The 25,377-nt window shown below is 43.5% G+C and overlaps 1 protein-coding gene across 1 annotated transcript; it reads right to left on the bottom strand.

The window, feature by feature from the left end:
- Window positions 1-1,020: 1,020 nt before the first annotated feature.
- LOC139471992 (uncharacterized transporter slc-17.2-like) lies at window positions 1,021-25,048 on the bottom strand. Its single transcript, XM_071254499.1, has 11 exons — window positions 24,997-25,048; window positions 15,521-15,669; window positions 13,755-13,988; window positions 12,707-12,794; window positions 11,998-12,093; window positions 10,908-11,032; window positions 10,265-10,414; window positions 9,713-9,845; window positions 7,999-8,149; window positions 5,651-5,741; window positions 1,021-1,367 (listed from the first exon to the last, which is right to left on the bottom strand). Exons 1-11 carry the CDS (start codon window positions 25,046-25,048, stop codon window positions 1,137-1,139), a joined length of 1,500 nt encoding a protein of 499 aa, XP_071110600.1. The 3' UTR covers window positions 1,021-1,136.
- Window positions 25,049-25,377: the final 329 nt, after the last annotated feature.

Below are 25,377 nucleotides of genomic sequence, written 5' to 3'. Positions count from 1 at the left end.
GTAGATTGAAGTATCAGTTACGTAGATTGAAGTATCAGTTACGTAGATTGAAGTATCAGTTACGTAGATTGAAGTATCATCTTCGTAGATTGAAGTATCAGTTACGTAGATTGAAGTATCAGTTACGTAGATTGAAGTATCAGTTACGTAGAATGAAGTATCAGTCACGTAGATTGAAGTATCTTCTTCGTAGATTGAAGTATCAGTTACGTAGATTGAAGTATCAGTAACGTAGATTGAAGTATCAGTTACGTAGAATGAAGTATCAGTTACGTATTAATTAGATTATTGCACTTACATAGCGACGCGCATGCTCGTGCGTTCGTGCGTGCGTACGTGCGTGCGTGCGTGTGCTTGTACTAGTCCCGACTGATGCCGATTTTGTATAGTGCTAGCCCACTGAGATACCATGCCGAAGTTTAACATGAATGCCCCGCTCAGACACAGTATAGTGACTCCGAGCCGACCAGTCCTTGTTTTAGCCCCTGAATGCCGAGCGCAAGACAGGGTAACAACAAGTACCATCTTTTAACGTCTTTTTGGTATGTTGGTATGCTTTACTTTCCTCCATATTAGAGAGAGAAACCAATTAAAACAAGAAAATAAAAACACAAACGCAGATCAAATATATTCATGTGGAATTTGTAAGAGACACTGTTCATAACAAAATATATACAATTCAACCAATACTAAACAATTAAGTGTATGATGGATCAAATGGACGTATCAAGCTAGAAGCGTGTTATTGATCCATGTACACACTATCTGTGTTATTTGCCACCCACGCCTCACGCTGCAATGACTATGACGTCTTACGATATTGATGACGTCACACTGCAACAGTCGTACGTACGCCGATGAACTACGTGAAGGAGCGAAAGTGCTTCGTGTGTGTGTGTGTGTGTGTGTGTCTTTTCCTTCAGATGTTTGGCCGCTTTTTCCATTCACAGTTTTCAAATATGGAATTTATGAGATGGAAGTTGCTCCGTACGGCACCATTGTCTGTACGATTGGGCTGGATATATTTTGTGTATTCACGAGTCCTTTATACGGAGTATTGTCCATTACATATGGTGACGTTATAACACTGGTTTACTGTAACCTATGTATGTTGTATTCTACTAGGCTGAAAACTGTTACAGTTGATTTGACGTTTCTGAAATTGCCTTCTTGTCAAAAGTGTCCTTGGTATCCAGAGCTCTGTCTGACACGTCGCCCGCCTCATTCCCCTCCCCCACGTCTACCTCCACCTGGTCCACGGCCCAGGGCTGCAGCTCCCCCCGGGCCTGGGTGCCGAACACCAAAGTTCCCAGGACACAGAATCCTGCACACACGTAGAACACGTTCCGCCATTCTTCCTGGGTTTTCTGTGGGGAGAGGCAAGGTGTTAGTAAAGTTGTATTTTTTTACGCCGCGTTTAGCAATATGCCGGCAGTGGAGGGAATAGAAATGGGCTTTTAGACAATATAGTGTGTGAGTGTGGTTTTACGCCGCTTTTAGCAATATTCCAGCAATATCACGGCGGGGGACACCAGAAATGAGCTTCACACATTGTACCCATGTCGGGAATCGAACCCGGGTCTTCGGCGTGACGAGCGAACGCTTTAACCACTGGACTACCCGACCGCCCCTTTGGACATTATACCTACTGGGGCATCGAACCCAGGTCTTTGGGCGAATGCTCTAATAACTTGGCCACCCAACCGCCCTGAGCGAAACAGTAAGGACCACTTTTATCATAAAGGGTTGACAACATGTAATCAGGAACTAAAAAGACACTTGTCGATAGTAAGAGCACCGATCCATGCGTTCAAGTTAATGAGTTGGGTTTAACGCCGGTAACGGTATTCAGTCATGTTAAAGCGCGTCAGCTTTAGGTGAAAGGGTGGCATCAGTAAACCGCCGGACAAAAGAGTGAGTGAGTGAGTATGGTTTAACGCCACTTTTAGCAATATTCCAGCGATATCACGGCGGGGGACACCTTAAATGGGCTTCACACATTGTACCCATGTCGGGAATCGAACCCGGGTCTTCGGCGTGACGAGCGAACGCTTTAACCACTAGGCTACCCGACCGCCCCTATTGGCGTAAGAATACATTTAGCAAAGTCATGTGAATAAAAACAAACAACAGACAATTTGTGTGTGACTTCATTGATACAAAATAGTGCACATTAAAATTGCCATAATCGGCACTAAAGACACAGTTCATACGGCAGAAATACTGCATGATTGCATATTTATGCGCCTTTGTCATCCAAAAACATTTCAATGTAAGAAAAAATTAACAGCAGTAAGTAAATAACATCATCAAGCGCGAGAAGTCATTTGCAAGTTTGCGGCAGAGGCGAGAGGAGTGTTAACAGATTTTAATCACTGTTTATTACGGCAATTCGGTGTGGGTTTATTAGAGCAAAATTAACATTAATCGTGCCACCTGAACTGTTGTTACTCGATCCAAACACTGATGAAATGTGGTCGCGTTTTATTGAAGAAACGCATGAAACGTATGAAGCACGTGTTGAGTTCAAGGCAGGCGGCACACCTCGCTATATCGCGAACAGATGGCATTGTTGACCTCCCTGTTCACCTCAGAAGAACGCGGTACATGTGCTCAAGATTTTCATCCTGAAAGAATGGAGGATATTTCCCTGTGTTGTTCAGAGTTAATATGGGAATAATCATTCATGCTGTGTATGTTTTTGTGGCCTGATATCTGCATAATATGAGACGGCAGGACGTTTGCATCGTTCAGCTTTTGCACCAAATATTGACGTGCACTGGGGTTTGTCATGATCAGTTCTGGTGGAATAATCGCCAGGTCTCAAACCACGGTAGAGCTTGTACAGTTTGATGGGACAACGAGCTTTATTTTCGAGAGAGGGCAAACATTTTGGAGTAACATCCCTAGTGCCCTTGGGATCGGAGTCTTGTCTTGTCTTGGATACCCTTTCTGTGAAATCGAGATACTCCAGACCATTTGTGCCAACGCGAAGCTCAACATCCCACAACATATTTTTTTATTTCGTCGGAACCACGGAGACCAAAATGTGTGGTGCTGTTAAACCAAAGAGTGTTAATTATGGATTCTGGAGACGAATTTCCTGATTGTTCGGACTTCCACAACATTCCAATTCTATAGAGTGTCACACCTGTTTGGTAAGTTACCCTTACCTATTGACTTTAGTTGTGTTGTTTTGCTTTCATGATGTCTCTGTGCTGAGTGAACTCAGTGTCATTTCGCAGCGTGAAGCTGCAATTGTATCCCTCAGTTGACGACCCAATCTTCCGCAGTATGGTAGTTTCAAATTCACCTCCATCCTCTTGCCGCACAGAAATTATGAATTTGCAGATTATTGTGTTGAGATCTTTGGGTGGAATTTCACTTATAAGACGACCTTCGCCGATAGACAATAAAACCGGTTCAACAATTTCAAGTCATGAAGGGTCTTTCTTGCAGTGTTTTGATTTTCCTGCATATCAATCATTTTGTTAACATCACTATGAACTTGACCGTGATGACGTTACGCTGACGGTCGCCCACCTTATGTCTTTGATGTGCCGATAAGCTTGATTCTAGTCTCCATTAGCTCCATTTCGTAGTCTATTCCATCCAGTCTCCACAGATACAGTTTCCTTCACCAACTTTCTTAACAATTTTTGCTTGCCCAGTCCATCAATTGACACTTTTATCACCTGCATAAAACTCTTTGGTGTTTATGTCGGCCATGTTTGCTGATGTTTATGAGGTAAAAGTCTGGGTGCGGCGTTAAACAACAAACAAATAAAACAAAAGGTGAAAGTAGTTACAATGGTCATAATGGTCATGTGACCTGGATTGACCAATTACTGATTTATAAAAGCGATATCTCCTATTGGAACCTGTTTGGGATGATAATTTATTTACGTCCCGTGTATGAACTATGGACGCCACGTGTATAAACAGATGATGTATATAAACTCAGGACGTTTCGAGTATAGACAGATGACGTCCTGTGTAAAAAATAATTACGTCTCGTGTAAAAACAAATGACATCCCGTGTATGAACAAATGACGTTCCGTGTATGAACAAATGACGTCCCGTGTGTTAACTTTTGACATCCCGCGTTTGAACAAATGACGTCCCGTGTATGAACTAATAACGTCCCAGGTGTGAACTGATGTCGTTCCGTGTATGAACCAATGACGTCTAGTGTATAAACTAATGACATCCCGTGTATAAACTGATTACATCACGTGTATAAACTAATAACGTCCCGTGTATGAACAAATAACGTCCCGTGTATGAACTAATGACGTTTCGTGTATGAACAGATGACGTACTGTGTATGAACTAATGACGTCCCGTGTATGAACTAATAACGTCCTGTGTATAAACTGATGACGTTCCGTGTATTAACTAATGACATCCCGTGTATAAACTGATTACGCCACGTGTTTAAACTATTTACGTCCCGTGTATCAACAAATAACGTCCCGTGTATGAACTAATGACGTTCCGTGTATGAACAGATGACGTCCCGTATGTGAACAGATGACATCCCATGTATGAACTAAAAACGTCCCGTGTATGAACTGATGACGTCCCGTGTAGGAACTAATGACGTCCCGTGTAGGAACTAATGACGTTCCGTGTATTAACTAATGACGTTCCGTGTATAAACTAATGACATCACGTGTATAAACTAATGACGTCCCGTGTAGGAACTAATGACGTCCCGTGTAGGAAAAAATGACGTTCCGTGTATAAACTAAAGACATCACGTGTATAAACTGATTACGCCACGTGTTTAAACTATTAACGTCCCGTGTATCAACAAATAACGTCCCGTGTGTGAACTAATGACGTTCCGTGTATGAACAGATGACGTCCCGTATGTGAACAGATGACATCCCATGTATGAACTAAAAACGTCCCGTGTATGAACTGATGACGTTTCGTGTATTAACTAATGATATCCCGTGCATGAACAAATGACATCCCGTGTATGAACCATTGACGTCCCGTGTTTAATCCAATGACGTCTTGTATATAAACTAAAGACATCACGTGTATAAACTTATGACGTCCCGTGTATGAACTAATGACGTTCCGTGTATGAAGTAATGACCTCCTGTGGACGAACTAATGACGTCCCGTGTATGAACAAATGACGTCCCTTTTATGAACAAATGACATCCCGTGTATTTACAAATGACCTCCCGTGTATGAACTAATGACGTTCCGTGTACAAACTTATGACGTCCAGTGTATAAACTGATGACGTCACGTGTATGAACCAATGACGTCCCGTGTATGAACTAATGACGTCCCGTGGGGATTCGGGATTGGAATTGGTCCTCAGCAACCTTTGATTGTAGTACGAGACGACTTGAAGGAATTGTATGTTCAGATTCGTTGCCTTGGTTACATGCTTACCCTTTTCGGTAAAAACCTGGCGTCATCACTGATTATCAGTGATCCATTCATTTTCCACAATATTTTGCCTTTTACACCCAATGGGATCTGTTTCGGTGGACAATCGAGTCGATGGAGTTGTAGTTTTATATTTACAAATCATCGTCGTGTTGTTGCCATAGCTTAGTGCGACTTCAAACAATAAACAAACACACAAACAAACACTTAACCGATGACAACTCTTCTACTTACGTTTGGGGTGAGGGCACCGACCACGAGGGGCGCCACCATCCCCGGGACCGTCGCAGCAGCGTTAATTATACCGAAGAGTATACCAGCGTATCTGCAATAAGAATGTTGACATTGATTCACCGATACTATATACACAAACATGAACTATTTAAGGAAATGACGCTCTGATGATACACAATTGCAAGCAAGCGGCGGATCCGGGGAAAAAAAGAGAAAAGGTCAAAAAAGGGACAAAATCCAATCTATTATCAATTTTAATTTATCCATATCAAAAGCAATGTGCATACAAAATGTCATCGGATGTAAAAAGAAGGGATGGCCATCCCCAGAACCACCCCTCTGAATCCGGCACTTCGCGTAATATTGCTTAGTGTGGCGTTAGATGACAACATGCAAAACGAAACTATGAAATTACATCAGATATACTACCTCTACTGGTTGAGCAAGTAAAAGGATTTACCAATAACATTTGAAACTTGCATCAATTCTTCAATGAAAAAATGCTTATTCTGAATATATCACGGAATTCGTTGGCAGACCGTCGATTAGTGAGTAACCATGGTTACGCCTATTAAACGATATTTTACTTTTATGCCGACCGGATACTTCAAGAATTTGGTTTACACAGTTGGTGTCTTAAAGCTTTGTTGGAAATTGAACTCGGATGTCAGGCTTCAATAGCGACCACTTTAACCACAAGGCGACCCTGCTGATTCCTGCGTTTTACACGGAATATCAATACGTTACATATCAAAACACCAAAATGTAAATATTATGTAACGTTTTAAACTTAACTTTATAAACCTAATGTTTTAAAACTGACGAATATCGTTTCAAACCTTTTTTGCAAAACTTTCGAATATCTTTTCCTCGAATAAGATGCTCATCGCATACTCTTAACACTGAACAGGGAACATGCACACAGTTATTAAAAAAAGGAATTTGTGAATGAAGACAGAAGCAGAAGATTGGTAACATCTGTTCTTTGCATGTTCGGTCTATGATCATTTGGGTATTGAATGTTTATCGCACAACCATGTTCCAGACACCAAATAGTTTTAAATTTATTCTGATGTCTTCCGCATATATCAACATGTTAAAACGTATGACATCATATGTATTTTATGCAATGAATTAAAGATAAGGTATGTTGCAGGATTAATTACTAATATGCATTTCAGGCTCGCTGGCTTGGTTGATGCATGTCATCGATACCAATTGCGTGGATAGATGCTCATGATGTCATCCACTGGATTGTCTGGTCCAGACTCGATTATTTACAGACCGCCGTCATATAGCTGGAATATTGCTGAGAGCTGCGTTAAACAACAATAAAAACAAAACAAACACTAGCCATGAAGTCTGTGGCCTTTCAATACATGTGTAAATAGATATTGATTTTTTTCTTCACACTGTATATAAGTAAAATGTATATCCGTACACTGTAAGTGAGCACGCTGAATATCCACACACTCATTCTCAGTACACTGTATATCCTCATGCTATACGTCCGCACGTTATATCATATCAGTACACTGTATATCAGCACATTGTTTATCCGCACACTGTATATCTCTATGCTATATGTCCGCACGTTATATCATATCAGTACTCTGTATATCAGCACATTGTTTATCCGCATGCTATATGTCCGCACGTTATATCATATCAGTTCACTGGATATCAGCGGATATCAGCACATTGTTTATCCGCACACTGTATATCAGCATGCTATATGTCCGCACGTTATATCATATCAGTACTCTGTATATCAGCACATTGTTTATCCGCATGCTATATGTCCGCACGTTATATGATATCAGTACACTGTATATCAGCACATTGTTTATCCGCACACTGTATATCAGCATGCTATATGTCCGCACGTTATATCATATCAGTACTCTATATGTCAGCACATTGTTTATCCGCAAACTGTATATCCGCATGCTATATGTCCGCACGTTATATCATATCAGTACTCTGTATATCAGCACATTGTTTATCCGCATGCTATATGTCCGCACGTTATATGATATCAGTACACTGTATATCCGCATGCTATAGGTGCGCACGTTATATGATATCAGTACTCTGTATATCAGCACATTGTTTATCCGCAAACTGTATGTCTGCACACTGTATGTCTGCACACTGTATGTCCGCACAGAGTGCATCACTGTACACTTACATCACTACAGATAAACAAAATGGCGCCATCTCCTGTCCCTGAAGTACACATCAAACAATGACAGCATATTTTATTACCAATACAAACAACGTGGAACGACACATTACAGACTGAATGAGCTGTCCTATCTTGAATTAAGAAGTTCAAGAAACCCTACCTTGGTGCGAAGTCGATAGTGTTGACAAGGTAGCCTGCAGACGCCATCCCAATAAACCACATGGCTATCGTTAACAAAACTATTGGGATATAGCGGTGCTCCACGCCCACAAACCCCGTCCCGATCAGACATGCACCTGCCCCTAGAAACGCTGAAATGGAAAATATTTGTGATACAAAATGATTTGGTAGGAAAACATGTGCAGTGCAACCCCATTTTAGTTCGGAAACTCTCTTCTTGGGTGCTTGTTGTTGAAGGTGTATTCCTACACAAATGTAGTAGTAGCAGTGGCAGTAGTGGTAGTGGTGGTGTAGTGGTGGTGGTGGTATTGGCGGTCGTAGTAGTAGTAGTAGTAGTAGTAGTAGTAGTAGTAGTAGTAAATAGTAGAAGTAGTGGTAGTGGTGGCAGTAGGAGTAGTAGTAGTAATAATAGTTGCACTAGTTGTAAAAGCAAAAGTAGTGGTGGTGGTAGTGGTAGTAGTATATAGTAGTAGTAGTAGTAGTGGTAGTGGTGGCAGTAGCAGTAATAGAAGTAGTATTAGTAGTAATAATAGTTGCACTAGTTGTAGAAGGAAAAGTAGTAGTAATAGTGGTAGTGGTGGCCACTTTTAGCACTATTCCAGCAATATCACGGCGGGGGACACCAGAAAATGGGCTTCACACATTGTACCCATGTCGGGAATCGAACCCGGGTCTTCGGCGTGACGAGCGAACGCTTTAACCACAAGGCAACCCGACCGCCCCTAATGCAGTGGATAATATCATGGTATGTAATGTTTAATGTCGGTACAATTCACCGTCCTCATTAACATGCTTTTATTTCAACAAAAGACTTAATGTTATGGTGAAGGGAATTATAATTTGTAAGAAGTCAGTGATCAAACTAAGTGCAGAAGGAATGGACAGAGAAACCATGCCCCGATATTGTTAAGATAAATCACGAAATAAAATTTGGTCAAACAGGACTCAACTCAAACACCTGACATATTAAACCGTTTGTGTGAACTTATGCAACTTAAAACAGTTCAAAGTGCGACACAGATCTGGTCGAACTCTGTAAAACAAAGCCACCATTTATAACGTCATTGCCCGATATTACAATGCGTATGTGTACTGTTACTAACAGATACAATGTGTGTATCTACTGTTACTAACAGATACAATGTGTGTATCTTCTGTTACTGACATATACAATCATGTGTGTATCTACTGTTACTGACAATACAATGTGTGTATCTTCTGTTACTGACACATACAATGTGTGTATCTTCTGTTACTGATATATACAATGTGTGTATCTACTGTTACTGACATATACAATGTGTGTATCTACTGTTACTGACATATACAATGTGTGTATCTACTGTTACTGACATATACAATGGGTGTATCTACTGTTACTGACATATACAATGCTTGTATCTACTTTTACTGACATATACAATGTGTGTATCTACTGTTACTGACATATACAATGTGTGTATCTACTGATACTGACATATACAATGTGTGTATCTACTGTTACTGACATATACAATGTGTGTATCTACTGTTACTGACATATACAATGTGTGTATCTACTGATACTGACATATACAATGCTTGTATCTACTTTTACTGACAGATACAATGTGTGTATCGACTGTTACTGACATATACAATGTGTGTATCTACTGATACTGACACATACAATGTGTGTATCTACTGGTACCGACATATAGACTGGAATATCCTCCTGGTGGCCGTAGTGCTGAGGTATTTCCTTGACCTGAGATAGTCGGCCACCTGACCAGACAACATTCCGGACACGGCCTGGCTCACGTAGGGAATGGACGACAGCAAACCGTTCTTGTGAGAACAATTAAGATTGAGTTATTTTGAAATAGTGTAGATTATGTATTAGATTTTAGAAGAATGCGTTGTCCATGATGAACACAAAACACACAACAAGCAACGTTGAATATATGAAAATTAACGCTAAATGTGTGTGACAGTTTTACATTGTTTCAGCAATATTCGTTCAATATCGGGTCAACATCCAAGTGGAGAATCGACCCCGGGTCTTCGTGTGACAAGCGAACACTTTAACCACTAGGCTACCCCAGTGTCATCAGGAAGTGCGATTTCAGTACAACACATAAGGTTTTCCAACACATAAGGTTTTCTTCATGTTCGATGCAAGCTATAAGAATCATTCTTTAAATATAATTGATTTTAATTCCACCGGTATCGAAATACCCATAAGTCGAATGTATTTACATACGCACCTCGGCTATGTCGAAATCCAGCACTTCTTTAAGGAATGTTGGTAAGTTTGTCAGTAGTGTGTATATTATCCAGTTAGAACATACTTGTGCAGTTAGACACGCCCACAGCGCCGGTGACTTCAGCAGGGCGGCCCATGGGGTCGAGAACGCCTAGATAACAACGTTAACACCTCATTTGTGAAGTAATGGACAAATCCCTCCTATCTGTTCATTCCGAATGTAGAATAAACGAGAAGGGCAAGTTGATTCTACTTCCGGTTTGGTTTGGTATGTTGTTTTACGCCGGACTCAGCAATATTCCAGCTATATGAGGGCGGTCTGTTAATCAACGAATCTGGACCAGACAATCCAGTGATTGACATCATTGGCATCGATCATCGCAATTGGGGTACGATGACATGCATCAACCAAGTCAGCGAGCCTGACCACCCGATCCCGTTGGTCGCCTCTTACGACAAGCATAGGCGCCTTTCACGGCAAGAATGGGTTGCTGAAGATCCAAGATCTTCACGGGTGATTCTAATTCCGCAATCAACCGATTCTCCGACGTTTATCATGTTACGGTTGTTAAACTGAGGGCAAAAGAAAGTTCACCGAGTTTATTTGTCTTAATGTTAATCATGTAGATATGAAAGGACGATACCTGTTGTTTTTCCCCTATACTTGTGATAATATAGTTCCTCTCTCTCTTCGTGATACGAGGGTGCTGAGCCGGTGTGCTGGCGACCGTTATATACCACAGCCCGCACCATAACAACGATATTCCACCTGTTGACGGGAAATATACAATGTTGTTCCAAAGTGGGTGATATCAACTAGTTCTTGGGAGAAACGATAGCATTTATTGATTTCAAAGATTGAACCAATTCCTTGTTTCCTTTGTTTGTTTCGCCCTACATACGGATTGTATGTCCAAAACATTATTATATTTGAAGGCAAAGCTATGAGAAAAGTTTTGATGGCCCGACACATTTCTGAGTAAATGAGGGTGTGAGTGAGAGGCAGGGTGGGTCGATGGGTGGGTGAGCAGTTGAATCACGGCTGCTGGATGAAAACTTGGAGTGATGCAGGCCAAACCCACAATTTGAATTCACGATCACTGGTTCTGGAACGCCTACAGGCCGGCCACACAGGAGTCGCGCAGCGGGACGTCAGAGCAATTATTTTAACCTTTACCCAGGCAGAGCATCACAGGAAGTTTTCAATAGGTCTTCAGCAACCCATGCTTGCCGTAAAAGGTGACTATGCTTGTCGTAAAAGGCGACTAACGGGATCGGGTGGTCAAGCTCGCTGACTTGGTTGATGCATGTCATCGATCCCAATTGCGATGATCGATGATCATGATATTAATCACTGGATTGTCTGTTCCAGACTCGATTATTTACAGACCGCCGTCATATAGCTGGAATATTGCTGAGTGTCGCGTTAAACAACAAACCAACCAACCAACCAACTATCGGAGAAGACAAATATTATTGAAATTAGATGAAGATCCTGGTATTATGCATGGACAATAAGCAGCAAAAATCACTTTTTGTGCGATCGACAAAAAACATGAGCTGACGTGCGGTGTTGCATGGTGTCATCACTGATGCATTCGTGAGGCGGTTTTCACCGCTGTTTTACTATTATTATAAAGACGAATATATCGAATATTTACATATAAGGACTAACCAGTTGAAGTGTGAATGAATCTATTCACTTTAGAATCGGAATATGTAAATCTGAATTACCTGTCACATAGAAGATGGATCCCCATCCATTATCGAAGCCATATATGCACAAGAACCCCGATATAGCGAACGTTGCTATGTTACCAAATTGAGTTCCTGGAATGAAGAATATTATTAACAAAGAAAGAAGAAACATGACAAAAAACAAAAACAGCTTCCACTTCACAATGTGACAAATATTTCAGTCAGTCTGTAAACATGGTCTCTGAAAAAAACTACTTTCGCAATTATCTTATATTAAATAAAAAGAACATACACATGTAGTTTTTGTCAGTCAGAACATTTAGAAATGATAGCTTCAGAACACCTCTCCGTGACTTTCGATATGTACACATTTGAGTGAGTGAGCGAGTTGGGCTTAACGCCGCTTTTAACAGTATTCCAGTTATACCACGGCGTGTCAGCTTAATGTGGGAGGAAAGCCCGAAGTGATGCAGGTCTCAGACGTTTACCACTTCGGTGAAACCCACGACCACGGGTATGGTGCTGACAAACCTAGAAACATAATCGGGATTCGAACCGACAATCATAGGTTTCTGGCGTGCCCAAGGGACGCAACTCTGCACAGTGAAACAGAGATGTGCTGTTGTGACCAGATTTGAAAAGAGGTCGGAAAGGTTTTGTATTAGTGTTAGAGTTATCTGCCCTTGTTGTATGCATGCACATGCCAGGCTTTGATCAGAAATTCAAACCTTCGAATCTAATGTACCTGAATAACAGACAGCAGTGAGTTTTGTCCTCTCTAATGGCGGCGCCCATCTTCCCCACATGGATTGTAGAGATGGAAACAAGACTCCCTGGGGAGAGTAGAGAGTTTAGAATAAAGGTCGTGATCATTTTCTCCCAAAAGTGAGATCTTGGCTCGACCCTGATTTCAGGTTCTTCGTCAAAGAATCCCTTAGAAACAATCTTTAATTTAACATACCTCTTACATCTAAAAATATACCCAAGACACAGTTAAATGTTGTCAATCATACTGTTAAATTCCGCATGTGCTTTAAATTGCATCTGAAATATATATAATATATGGTGAAATATATGTGAACCATTACGCAACGAGTTGACAATTGTGTTAGGTATGCCCGTTTGCGCTAAGACGGAACCCGGTCGCAAAAAATGGCCACGAGAGGAGCACGAGTCGCTGTTCGGCTTGTCCCGGAATAACACGAGTTGGTCACGAATGCCACGCGTAGATCACGAGTTGTGTCCCTTGTAATGAAAACGCGATATCCAATCAGATCGCTGTTCTTTTCTTGTATAGCTTCACACAGATGGCGACGACCTGGTCGATCAGATAACGAAATCATTCGCAAATTCATCCCTGACCCAAAAACATACGTTATCCCTTTTCGATGAAAAAGACGTGTCAACAAAGACAGACAGCGGTAAATCTCTTTCATACGAAGGTGTGCCAGTTGTGGATGTTGATTTTGTGAAACGTTCTCTGATTGGGCTATCGATATGTGCGATAGTCCAATCATTTTTAGCACAGGAAGGTGGGGTTGATGTGGCAAGGTAGGAAACAAGACTGTGATAAAAAGGCAAGTGGACGCTCATGCCTCGGGAAAGGACACCTGTACTCTTTGTATGAGTGTACAATTTAGGATTTTGATACGGTTGTAAGTTACCAATCCGCCAACATTCAGAATAGCCTCTAAAACACGCCGGCCTCTAATAGATACCGGGTCAACGGTCTGCGCGAAATTAATAGGTGAAATAGGGTAAGAGTAAATTTTTAGCTTGACAGCCATCTCTACCTCGGACGCTCCCAAAATCACGCGCAGCACATACACCAGGTAGATGGAAGTCCGGGCGCCGATTGGTAGAAGCAGTGAGGCGATCGAGCCAATCAGCATCCCGATAAACATGACGTACTTCCCGCCATATCTATTTGCCAGTATTCCCGCGGGAATCTGTGTCACTATGTAGCCGTAGAAATACGAGCTAAGGATTCCAGATTGCTCTCCCTTGGACCAGTAGAACTCGGCATGCTGGAAATATAACGTGTAGAGTACATGTGTACAAGCAATAACATGTCAGGCTCACGGATCCCATCTTTGAACCATAACTGAAATAGGTGAGTGAGTGAGTGAGTGAGCGAGCGAGTAACACCATGTGGGGAGCCGTATCTGGGGCTTCGGCTTGACGAGCGAACTCTTTAACCTCTAGGTAGTGGAGGAGTTACAACACATGTTATCTTGAATGCAATACTATAGACAAGGCAGGACACATACCATAGAGACCCGTGAAGATCCGGGGTAGAATAGGTCTTCAGAAACCCATGCTTGCCGTAAAAGGCGACTAACGGGATCGGGTGGTCAGGCTCGCTGACTTGGTTGATGCATGTCATCGTATCCAAATTTCGTTGATCGATGCTCTTGGTGTCAATCACTGGATTGTCTGGTCCAGACTCGAGTATTTACATACCGCCGTCAAAAAGCTGGAATACTACTGAGTGCGGCGTTAACCAACAAACAAACAAACAAACAAACATGTCATCGAGCGATAACCAACGGTGGAACATGTGATCTTATTACGTCACAGATGAATTCCCATTCTGCTCACGACACCAGTGTTACAACCGCCAGTGTAGGACTCGCGTTCAGGAAAGCTCTGGAAAGAATTTATGTCTTACCCTCTCTCTCGCTCGGGAAATACAAGAATTCTGACACTCGTTCCGTAAAATGAGTACCACTCGCATACTCGTATAATATTTTCCGAGTATTACTGAATCAGTAGAAGAAAATGTTATATTTGGGATAACACCTTCTTAGTAAAGTACAGATTCTCGTACTTTTTTCGCTTTGAGTCACGTCCGGGATGGGTGCACAAGTTGTCAGACATTTTATTTTTGTGGAAGCCTCGGTGGCTGAGTGGGTTAGATCGCTGACTTTAGGTGCTGGCGATTAGAGACTCAACCCAAAAAAAGAACGAGAATCTTTACCTTCCCTAAGAAAGTGTTATCCCTAATATAGCATTTGTTACATTTGACCACTTTCTAAATGACATTGTGTGTTCGTGCTATTTACCGTCTCAATTATTTTCCCCCGCCCAACAAAGTTGGCAGGGGATATAGAAACGGGCTCCGTTAGCTATTTACAAATTTTAGAATTTTTTGTTTTTTACGTTTCCATGGCAACAAGGTGGACTTAGATTCTGTGAGGGTAGGGTTCATTTCCGGAGCATAACTCATAAACCGTTCAATATTTGTTCATGAAACTTTGCAGGTCTGTCAGGTACATACTGAACTGATGCCTTTTGTTATTGAGAAAATTTAGAAATTTTTATTTTTTATGTTTCCATGGCAACAAGATGGACTTAGGTTCCAAACTCTCCTTTTTTTTACAATTTCCGTGACAAGTTCCGACTCGGTTAACCAAGGTTAAGGTTTGTTTAGATTTAATTATGTCATAAATTCTGCAACAGGGGCGGGGGATATAGCCACGTGTGTGGCAAACTCTTGTTTTAGTAACATTGCTAAATGAAATACGTAACAGTGATATGAAGGTGATGATCACTGTACCTCCGACATTGACGATGTGGAATTAGTGTCGGTGTTGTTGACCATGCACACGATGGCGACGCTGAGGTTGGTACGGGCGGCGTATAGCATGATGCACCCGAACCAGCCAACGTAGGCCAGCAGCCATCGTTGAGAACACAGACACGGTACTACAAAGGAAAACAAAAGCGTAGACAGCGTTTGGAAGCAAACCTGATGAACAGCTTTTGGGTTAAGGTGTGTGTGTGTGTGTGTGTGTGTGTGTGTGTGTGTGTGGTGTGCGTGTGCGTGTGCGTGTGTGCGTGCGTGTGTGTGTGCGTGCGCGTGCGTGCGTGCGTGCGTGTGTGAGTGCGTGCCTGCCTGCCTGCGTTGTAGACACAGGGAGAGGAGAGAGCGAAACAAAGAGAAGAGACAGACAGACAGACAGACAGACAGACAGAGGGAGAACATAGAGAGAGACCCATGATGGTTATTGTTGTCAACGGATTTTTAACACATTTTGCATTGTGAAACTCGCTTATCCGCACCCCGTTAATGCGGATAATTATTGTTTGGAACACACATATGTACACATACCACAACCCCATGATAATAATTTGTACACCGGAAAGATTAAACCGGACACATTAATTGGGAATGGTACTGTTAGTTGTCAGTTAAAGACCGGGAAACCAAGAGAGAATTTTTAGAATTTTAGGAATATTGAATCGATCGCAGTGCGAGAATGATGCATCATGCTATGGATTTTTAGTGGATTCAAACCCGAACCTGTGCCCGACAAGCGACAACACTAACCCCGTAGACTAACAAGAACTAAGCTGGAAGGGCCTTCCGATGTTCAATGCGTGGAAGTCATGTTTATAAGTGCTGGTTTTATATTGTGTACCTTTCTGAGGATCAGAACTTTACCGCATTGTTTGACCGCCTCCGTGGTCTAGTGGTAGAGCGTCCGCCCGGAGAGCGGAAGGTCCGGGGTTCGATCCCCGGCCGCGTCATACCAAAAGACGTTAAAAGATGGTAGTTGCTGTTACCCTGTCTGGCGCTCGGCATTAAGGCGCTAAAACAAGGACTGGTCGGCTCGGAGTCAGTATACTGTGTCTGAGTGGGGTATTCATGTTAAACTGCGGCATGGTATCACTTTAATTTAGCACTATAAATCGGCATCAGTCCGAACTAGTACAAGCAGCCACACAAACATACACACGTACATGCACGTCGCTATATAAGTGCAATAATCTTGGACACGACGTTAAACCCAATTTCACCTCATCTCACCGAATGCGACTTGCAATTGAGTACCCGATGGTATTTTGAAACTCCAACCATGGGCTTGATACTTTTTTCTCATACAAGGAATATATCAGGAACCTTGTGCTTAAGGAACTCATAGGGGCGGTCGGGTAGCCTAGTGGTTAAAGCGTTCGCTCGTCACGCCGAAGACCCGGGTTCGATTCCCGACATGGGTACAATGTGTGAAGCCCATTTCTGGTGTCCCCCGCCGTGATATTGCTGGAATATTGCTAAAAGTGGCGTAAAACCATACTCACTCACTCACTAAGGAACTCATAACAAGACAAAGCCAACGTCCAGATAGTTCAGGTGAGGTGAAAAGAGCATTCGTCACCACTCGCCCTTTTCCGTTACCTGTAAGAAGTTATGCGCGAAAGTCACGTGCGAAAATACGACACACCGACCAGAATGCGCGTACGACTTCAAGGACTTCGGCCAACGAATCTTTCCGGAATAGTTTTTTATTTTACATGTCTTGCATCTAAAACTATACCCATGATTCAGTTAAATGTGTTGAGTTTTACCGTATAATACCGTCGGTCCTGATGTGTTTCAAATAGCTTCTGGAGTATATAACATATACCGGGGTAATATTCGTGAATCATTACGCAGCGGGTTGACACTTATGTAAAGACAAGACATATGGATCAACAACTTTAAGTACACAGTATGCATATATGCAAGCATAAGGTAGAGTTTATACAGTTGAGGAGATTTGGTGTGATTACAGTGGAGCAGAGAAGCCTGTTATGCACACAAGCCGATAAATAAATGTCAGACACATAAACAAAGGATGAGTGAGTATGGTTTTACGCCGCTTTTAGCAATATTCCAGCAATATCACGGCGGGGGACACCAGAAATGGGCTTCACACATTGTACCCATGTCGGGAATCGAACCCGGGTCTTCGGCATGACGAGCGAACGCTTAAACCACTAGGCTACCCGACTGCCCCAAACATAGGATGAAGCCAGGAATTTTAAACAAGGGGATAACGACTGGTTGGAACATTTGATGAGTTGATGGAACGCAGGAGGTATGTAATAGCTTTGATCATGGTTCATTGATGGTTGGGGTATTCTTGGAATTGTCTCGAAGAAGACTTGTTAATTCTTATATCTGTGCCTGTTTGCGCCTAGACGGAACCCAGTCGCAAGAAATGGCAACGAGAGGGACACTGGTCGCTATTCGGCTTGTCTCGGAATAACACGAGTTGATCACTCATGGTGAAAAGGGGTTTTAACAACGCGTTCTTGATTATTACGCTTACACAACGACGTCCATGCACGTGTGTTTGCGTGCGAATAAGCGAACGTGCGAGTGACCGTACGAGTTCTTTTAACGTTTTTATTGTGCTAGCCCACGGAAACGCAATGCCGCAGTTATAAGAAGGTTACCCAACACAGTACACTGACTCCGAGATGAACTGTTAACAAAGGGAGACTCAGTCACTGCTAAAAACTGTAATATAGGGAGGGTGATATAGTCACTGTTTAAAAAAAGCTGATGTAGGGAGACATAGTCACTGTTAACAGCTGTCGTGATGTAAGGAGGGTGACATAGTCACTGTTGACAGCTGTCGTGATGTAGGGAGACATAGTCAATCTTGACAGCTGTCGTGATGTAGGAAAACACATTCACTGTTAACAGCTGTCGTGATGTAGGGAGACACAGTCACTGTTAACAGCTGCAGTGATGTAGGAAAACACAGTCACTGTTAACAGCTGTCGTGATGTAGGAAAACACAGTCACTGTTAACAGCTGCCGTGATGTAGGGAGGGTGACACAGTCACTGTTAACAGCTGTCGTGCTGTAGGGAGACACAGTCACTGTTAACAGCTGTCGTGTTGTAGGGAGACACAGTCACTGTTGACAGCTGTCGTGTTGTAGGGAGATACAGTCACTGTTAACAGCTGTCGTGTTGTAGGGAGACACAGTCACTGTTGACAGCTGTCGTGTTGTAGGGTGACACAGTCACTGTTAACAGCTGTCGTGTTGTAGGGAGACAGAGTCACTGTTAACAGCTGTCGTGATGTAGGAAAACACAGTCACTGTTAACAGCTGTCGTGATGTAGGGAGACACAGTCACTGTTGACAGCTGTCGTGTTGTAGGGAGACACAGTCACTGTTGACAGCTGTCGTGTTGTAGGGAGACACAGTCACTGTTGACAGCTGTCGTGATGTAGGGAGACACAGTCACTGTTAACAGCTGTCGTGATGTAGGGAGACATAGTCACTGTTAACAGCTGTCGTGATGTAGGGAGACAGAGTCACTGTTAACATCTGTCGTGATGTAGGGAGACATAGTCAATGTTGACAGCTGTCGTGTTGTAGGGAGACACAGTCACTGTTGACAGCTGTCGTGATGTAGGAAAACACAGTCACTGTTAACAGCTGTCGTGATGTAGGGAGACATAGTCACTGTTGACAGCTGTCGTGTTGTAGGGAGACACAGTCACTGTTGACAGCTGTCGTGATGTAGGGAGACAGAGTCACTGTTAACAGCTGTCGTGATGTAGGGAGACATAGTCACTGTTGACAGCTGTCGTGATGTAGGAAAACACAGTCACTGTTAACAGCTGTCGTGATGTAGGGAGACATAGTCACTGTTAACAGCTGTCGTGATGTAGGGAGGGTGACACAGTCAATGTTAACAGCTGTCGTGATGTAGGGAGACATAGTCAATCTTGACAGCTGTCGTGATGTAGGAAAACACAGTCACTGTTAACAGCTGTCGTGATGTAGGGAGACACAGTCACTGTTAACAGCTGTCGTGATGTAGGGAGACACAGTCACTGTTAACAGCTGTCGTGATGTAGGGAGACAGAGTCACTGTTAACAGCTGTCGTGGTGTAGGGAGGGTGACACAGTCAATGTTAACAGCTATCGTGATGTAGGGAGACATAGTCACTGTTGACAGCTCTCATGATGTAGGAAAACACAGTCACTGTTAACAGCTGTCGTGATGTAGGGAGACACAGTCACTGTTGACAGCTGTCGTGATATAGGGAGACACAGTCACTGTTAACAGCTGTCGTTATGTAGGGAGACAGAGTCACTGTTAACAGCTGTCGTGGTGTAGGGAGGGTGACACAGTCAATGTTAACAGCTGTCGTGATGTAGGGAGACATAGTCACTGTTGACAGCTCTCGTGATGTAGGAAAACACAGTCACTGTTAACAGCTGTCGTGATGTAGGGAGACACAGTCACTGTTGACAGCTGTCGTGATGTAGGGAGACACAGTCACTGTTAACAGCTGTCGTGATGTAGGGAGACACAGTCACTGTTAACAGCTGTCGTGTTGTAGGGAGACATAGTCACTGTTAACAGCTGTCGTGATGTAGGGAGACATAGTCACTGTTGACAGCTGTCGTGATGTAGGAAAACACAGTCACTGTTAACAGCTGTCGTGATGTAGGGAGACACAGTCACTGTTGACAGCTGTCGTGTTGTAGGGAGACATATAGTCACTGTAAACAGCTGTCGTGATGTAGGGAGACATAGTCAATGTTAACAGCTGTCGTGATGTAGAGTGACATAGTCAATGTTAACAGCTGTCGTGATGTAGGGAGACACAGTCACTGTCAACAGCTGTCGTGATGTAGGAAAACACAGTCACTGTTAACAGCTGCCGTGATGTAGGGAGGGTGACACAGTCACTGTTAACAGCTGTCGTGCTGTAGGGAGACACAGTCACTGTTAACAGCTGTCGTGTTGTAGGGAGACACAGTCACTGTTGACAGCTGTCGTGTTGTAGGGAGACACAGTCACTGTTAACAGCTGTCGTGTTGTAGGGAGACACAGTCACTATTGACAGCTGTCGTGTTGTAGGGTGACACAGTCACTGTTAACAGCTGTCGTGTTGTAGGGAGACAGAGTCACTGTTAACAGCTGTCGTGATGTAGGAAAACACAGTCACTGTTAACAGCTGTCGTGATGTAGGGAGACAGAGTCACTGTTGACAGCTGTCGTGTTGTAGGGAGACACAGTCACTGTTAACAGCTGTCGTGTTGTAGGGAGACACAGTCACTGTTGACAGCTGTCGTGATGTAGGGAGACACAGTCAATGTTAACAGCTGTCGTGATGAAGGGAGACATAGTCACTGTTAACAGCTGTCGTGATGTAGGGGGACAGAGTCACTGTTAACAGCTGTCGTGATGTAGGGAGACATAGTCACTGTTGACAGCTGTCGTGTTGTAGGGTGACATAGTCACTGTTGACAGCTGTCGTGATGTAGGAAAACACAGTCACTGTTAACAGCTGTCGTGATGTAGGGAGACACAGTCACTGTTAACAGCTGTCGTGATGTAGGAAAACACAGTCAATGTTAACAGCTGTCGTGATGTAGGGAGACAGAGTCACTGTTAACAGCTGTCGTGATGTAGGGAGACATAGTCACTGTTGACAGCTGTCGTGATGTAGGAAAACACAGTCACTGTTAACAGCTGTCGTGATGTAGGGAGACATAGTCACTGTTAACAGCTGTCGTGATGTAGGGAGGGTGACACAGTCAATGTTAACAGCTGTCGTGATGTAGGGAGACATAGTCACTGTTGACAGCTCTCGTGATGTAGGGAGACATAGTCACTGTTAACAGCTGTCGTGATATAGGGAGACACAGTCACTGTTAACAGCTGTCGTGATGTAGGGAGACACAGTCACTGTTAACAGCTGTCGTGATGTAGGGAGACAGAGTCACTGTTAACAGCTGTCGTGATGTAGGGAGGGTGACACAGTCAATGTTAACAGCTGTCGTGATGTAGGGAGACATAGTCACTATTGACAGCTGTCGTGATGTAGGACAACACAGTCTCTGTTAACAGCTGTCGTGATGTAGGGAGACACAGTCACTGTTGACAGCTGTCGTGATGTAGGGAGACACAGTCACTGTTAACAGCTGTCGTGATGTAGGGAGACATAGTCACTGTTAACAGCTGTCGTGATGTAGGGAGACATAGTCACTGTTAACAGCTGTCGTGATGTAGGGAGACACAGTCACTGTTGACACCTGTCGTGATGTAGGGAGGGTGACACAGTCAATGTTAACAGCTGTCGTGATGTAGGGAGACACAGTCACTGTTGACAGCTGTCGTGTTGTAGGGAGACATAGTCACTGTTGACAGCTGTCGTGATGTAGAGAGGGAGACATAGTCACTGTTGACAGCTGTCGTGTTGTAGGGAGACAGAGTCACTGTTAATAGTTGTAGTGATGTAGGGAGACATAGTCACTGTTGACAGCTGTCGTGATGTAGGGAGACACAGTCACTGTTGACACCTGTCGTGATGTAGGGAGGGTGACACAGTCAATGTTAACAGCTGTCGTGATGTAGGGAGACACAGTCACTGTTGACAGCTGTCGTGTTGTAGGGTGACACAGTCACTGTTAACAGCTGTCGTGTTGTAGGGAGACAGAGTCACTGTTGACAGCTGTCGTGATGTAGGAAAACACAGTCACTGTTAACAGCTGTCGTGATGTAGGGAGACAGAGTCACTGTTGACAGCTGTCGTGTTGTAGGGAGACACAGTCACTGTTAACAGCTGTCGTGTTGTAGGGAGACACAGTCACTGTTGACAGCTGTCGTGATGTAGGGAGACACAGTCAATGTTAACAGCTGTCGTGATGTAGGGAGACATAGTCACTGTTAACAGCTGTCGTGATGTAGGGAGACAGAGTCACTGTTAACAGCTGTCGTGATGTAGGGAGACATAGTCACTGTTGACAGCTGTCGTGTTGTAGGGTGACATAGTCACTGTTTACAGCTGTCGTGATGTAGGAAAACACAGTCACTGTTAACAGCTGTCGTGATGTAGGGAGACACAGTCACTGTTAACAGCTGTCGTGATGTAGGAAAACACAGTCACTGTTAACAGCTGTCGTGATGTAGGGAGACAGAGTCACTGTTAACAGCTGTCGTGATGTAGGGAGGGTGACACAGTCAATGTTAACAGCTATCGTGATGTAGGGAGACATAGTCACTGTTAACAGCTGTCGTGATGTAGGGAGACACAGTCACTGTTAACAGCTGTCGTGATGTAGGGAGACACAGTCACTGTTAACAGCTGTCGTGATGTAGGGAGACAGAGTCACTGTTAACAGCTGTCGTGATGTAGGGAGGGTGACACAGTCAATGTTAACAGCTGTCGTGATGTAGGGAGACATAGTCACTGTTGACAGCTGTTGTGATGTAGGAAAACACAGTCACTGTTAACAGCTGTCGTGATGTAGGGAGACACAGTCACTGTTGACAGCTGTCGTGATGTAGGGAGACACAGTCACTGTTAACAGCTGTCGTGATGTAGGGAGACATAGTCACTGTTAACAGCTGTCGTGATGTAGGGAGACATAGTCACTGTTAACAGCTGTCGTGATGTAGGGAGACACAGTCACTGTTGACACCTGTCGTGATGTAGGGAGGGTGACACAGTCAATGTTAACAGCTGTCGTGATGTAGGGAGACACAGTCACTGTTGACAGCTGTCGTGTTGTAGGGAGACATAGTCACTGTTGACAGCTGTCGTGATGTAGAGAGAGGGAGACATAGTCACTGTTGACAGCTGTCGTGTTGTAGGGAGACAGAGTCACTGTTAATAGTTGTAGTGATGTAGGGAGACATAGTCACTGTTGACAGCTGTCGTGATGTAGGGAGACACAGTCACTGTTGACACCTGTCGTGATGTAGGGAGGGTGACACAGTCAATGTTAACAGCTGTCGTGATGTAGGGAGACACAGTCACTGTTGACAGCTGTCGTGTTGTAGGGAGACATAGTCACTGTTGACAGCTGTCGTGATGTAGAGAGGGAGACATAGTCACTGTTGACAGCTGTCGTGTTGTAGGGAGACAGAGTCACTGTTAATAGTTGTAGTGATGTAGGGAGACATAGTCACTGTTGACAGCTGTCGTGATGTAGGGAGACATAGTCACTGTTGACAGCTGTCGTGATGTAGGGAGACATAGTCACTGTTAACAGCTGTCGTGATGTAGGGAGACAGAGTCACTGTTAACAGCTGTCGTGATGTAGGGAGGGCGACACAGTCACTGTTAAAAAGCTGCCGTGATATAATGGGGGAGACAGAGACACTGCCATAATTTATGGAGACACAGTTCCTGTTACAACTGTCGTGATCGAGGTTGGCACAGTCACTGTTAAAAAACTGTTGTGATATACAGAGGCACGGACACTTAAAAATGTCGTGATACAGGGAGACACGGTCACTGTTAACAGCTGTCGTCATGTAGGGAGGGTGATTCAGTCACTGTTAAAAAAACTGTCGTGATGTAGGGAGACATAGTCACTGTTAACAGCTGTCGTGATGTAGGGAGACAGAGTCAATGTTAACAGCTGTCGTTATGTAGGGAGACATAGTCACTGTTAACAGCTGTCGTGATGTAGGGAGACAGAGTCACTGTTAACAGCTGTCGTGATGTAGGGAGACAGAGTCAACGTGAACAGCTGTCGTGATGTAGGGAGACATAGTCACTGTTAACAGCTGTCGTGATGTAGGGAGACATAGTCACTGCGAAAAAACTGTCGTGATGTAGGGAGACATAGTCACTGCAAAAACACTGTCGTGATGTAGGGAGGGTGACACAGTCACTGTTAAAAAAACTGTCGTGATGTAGGGAGACATAGTCACTGTTAACAGCTGTCGTGTTGTAGGGAGACATATAGTCACTGTTTACAGCTGTCGTGATGTAGTCAGGGTGACACAGTCACTGTTGACAGCTGTCGTGATGTAGTCAGGGTGACACAGTCACTGTTGACAGCTGTCGTGATGTAGGGAGACATAGTCACTGTTAAAGAACTGTCGTGATATAATGGGGAGACAGAGAAACTGCCAAAATGTATGGAGACATAGTTCCTGTTACAACTGTCGTGATCGAGGTTGGCACAGTCACTGTTAAAAAACTGTCGTGATATACAGAGGCATGGACACTTAAAAATGTCGAGATACAGGGAGACACGGTCACTGTTAACAACTGTCGTCATATAGGGAAAATGACAAAATCATTGTTAGAAACTGTCGCGAGATAAAGAGAGTGACACGTAGAGACATTGTCGATCGTTGTCAAGATAGATCGGTGACATCAGACACAAACTCACACAGTTCTACTGAATAAACTACTAGAAAGCCTATGGGAAATACAAACAGCAGCACGAATTGAATTTTAAAACTTTTGATAAAACCCCCGTCACATGCTCACCGTCATCTTCTTTGCCTCTTTTTGGTGCTATCAAAGGAGTAGATTCCGACATCCTTATTCCTCCTCTTTCGTCTATACGTGTGACGACCTAGTTACAGATATATTTCACAGATAATCTTTGACAAACCAAATATTGTCATCTCACACTTATAACCTCGTGCTTTGTCCCTGTTATTAATACCATCGCCGAGTGTGCGCAGGTCAAGTTTCAACACGGTGTTGCATTTGCGGGATAACTTACGGTGTCAGCTGTACAAGAGAAACACGAAGAAAAACGCATACCTGCATGTGGTAATGACACGACAAGCATAGGGTAAATACCAGTGATATATGTGATAAACAATTGATAACGAGTGGGCGTTGATGTTTCAGTTTCAACAA

This window comes from Haliotis cracherodii, unplaced genomic scaffold (assembly GCF_022045235.1).
Source record: "Haliotis cracherodii isolate W230 unplaced genomic scaffold, xgHalCrac1.p SCAF_23, whole genome shotgun sequence".
In the NCBI taxonomy this organism is placed as follows: Eukaryota; Metazoa; Mollusca; class Gastropoda; order Lepetellida; family Haliotidae; genus Haliotis; species Haliotis cracherodii.
This window is presented reverse-complemented; position numbering and strand designations above follow the sequence as displayed.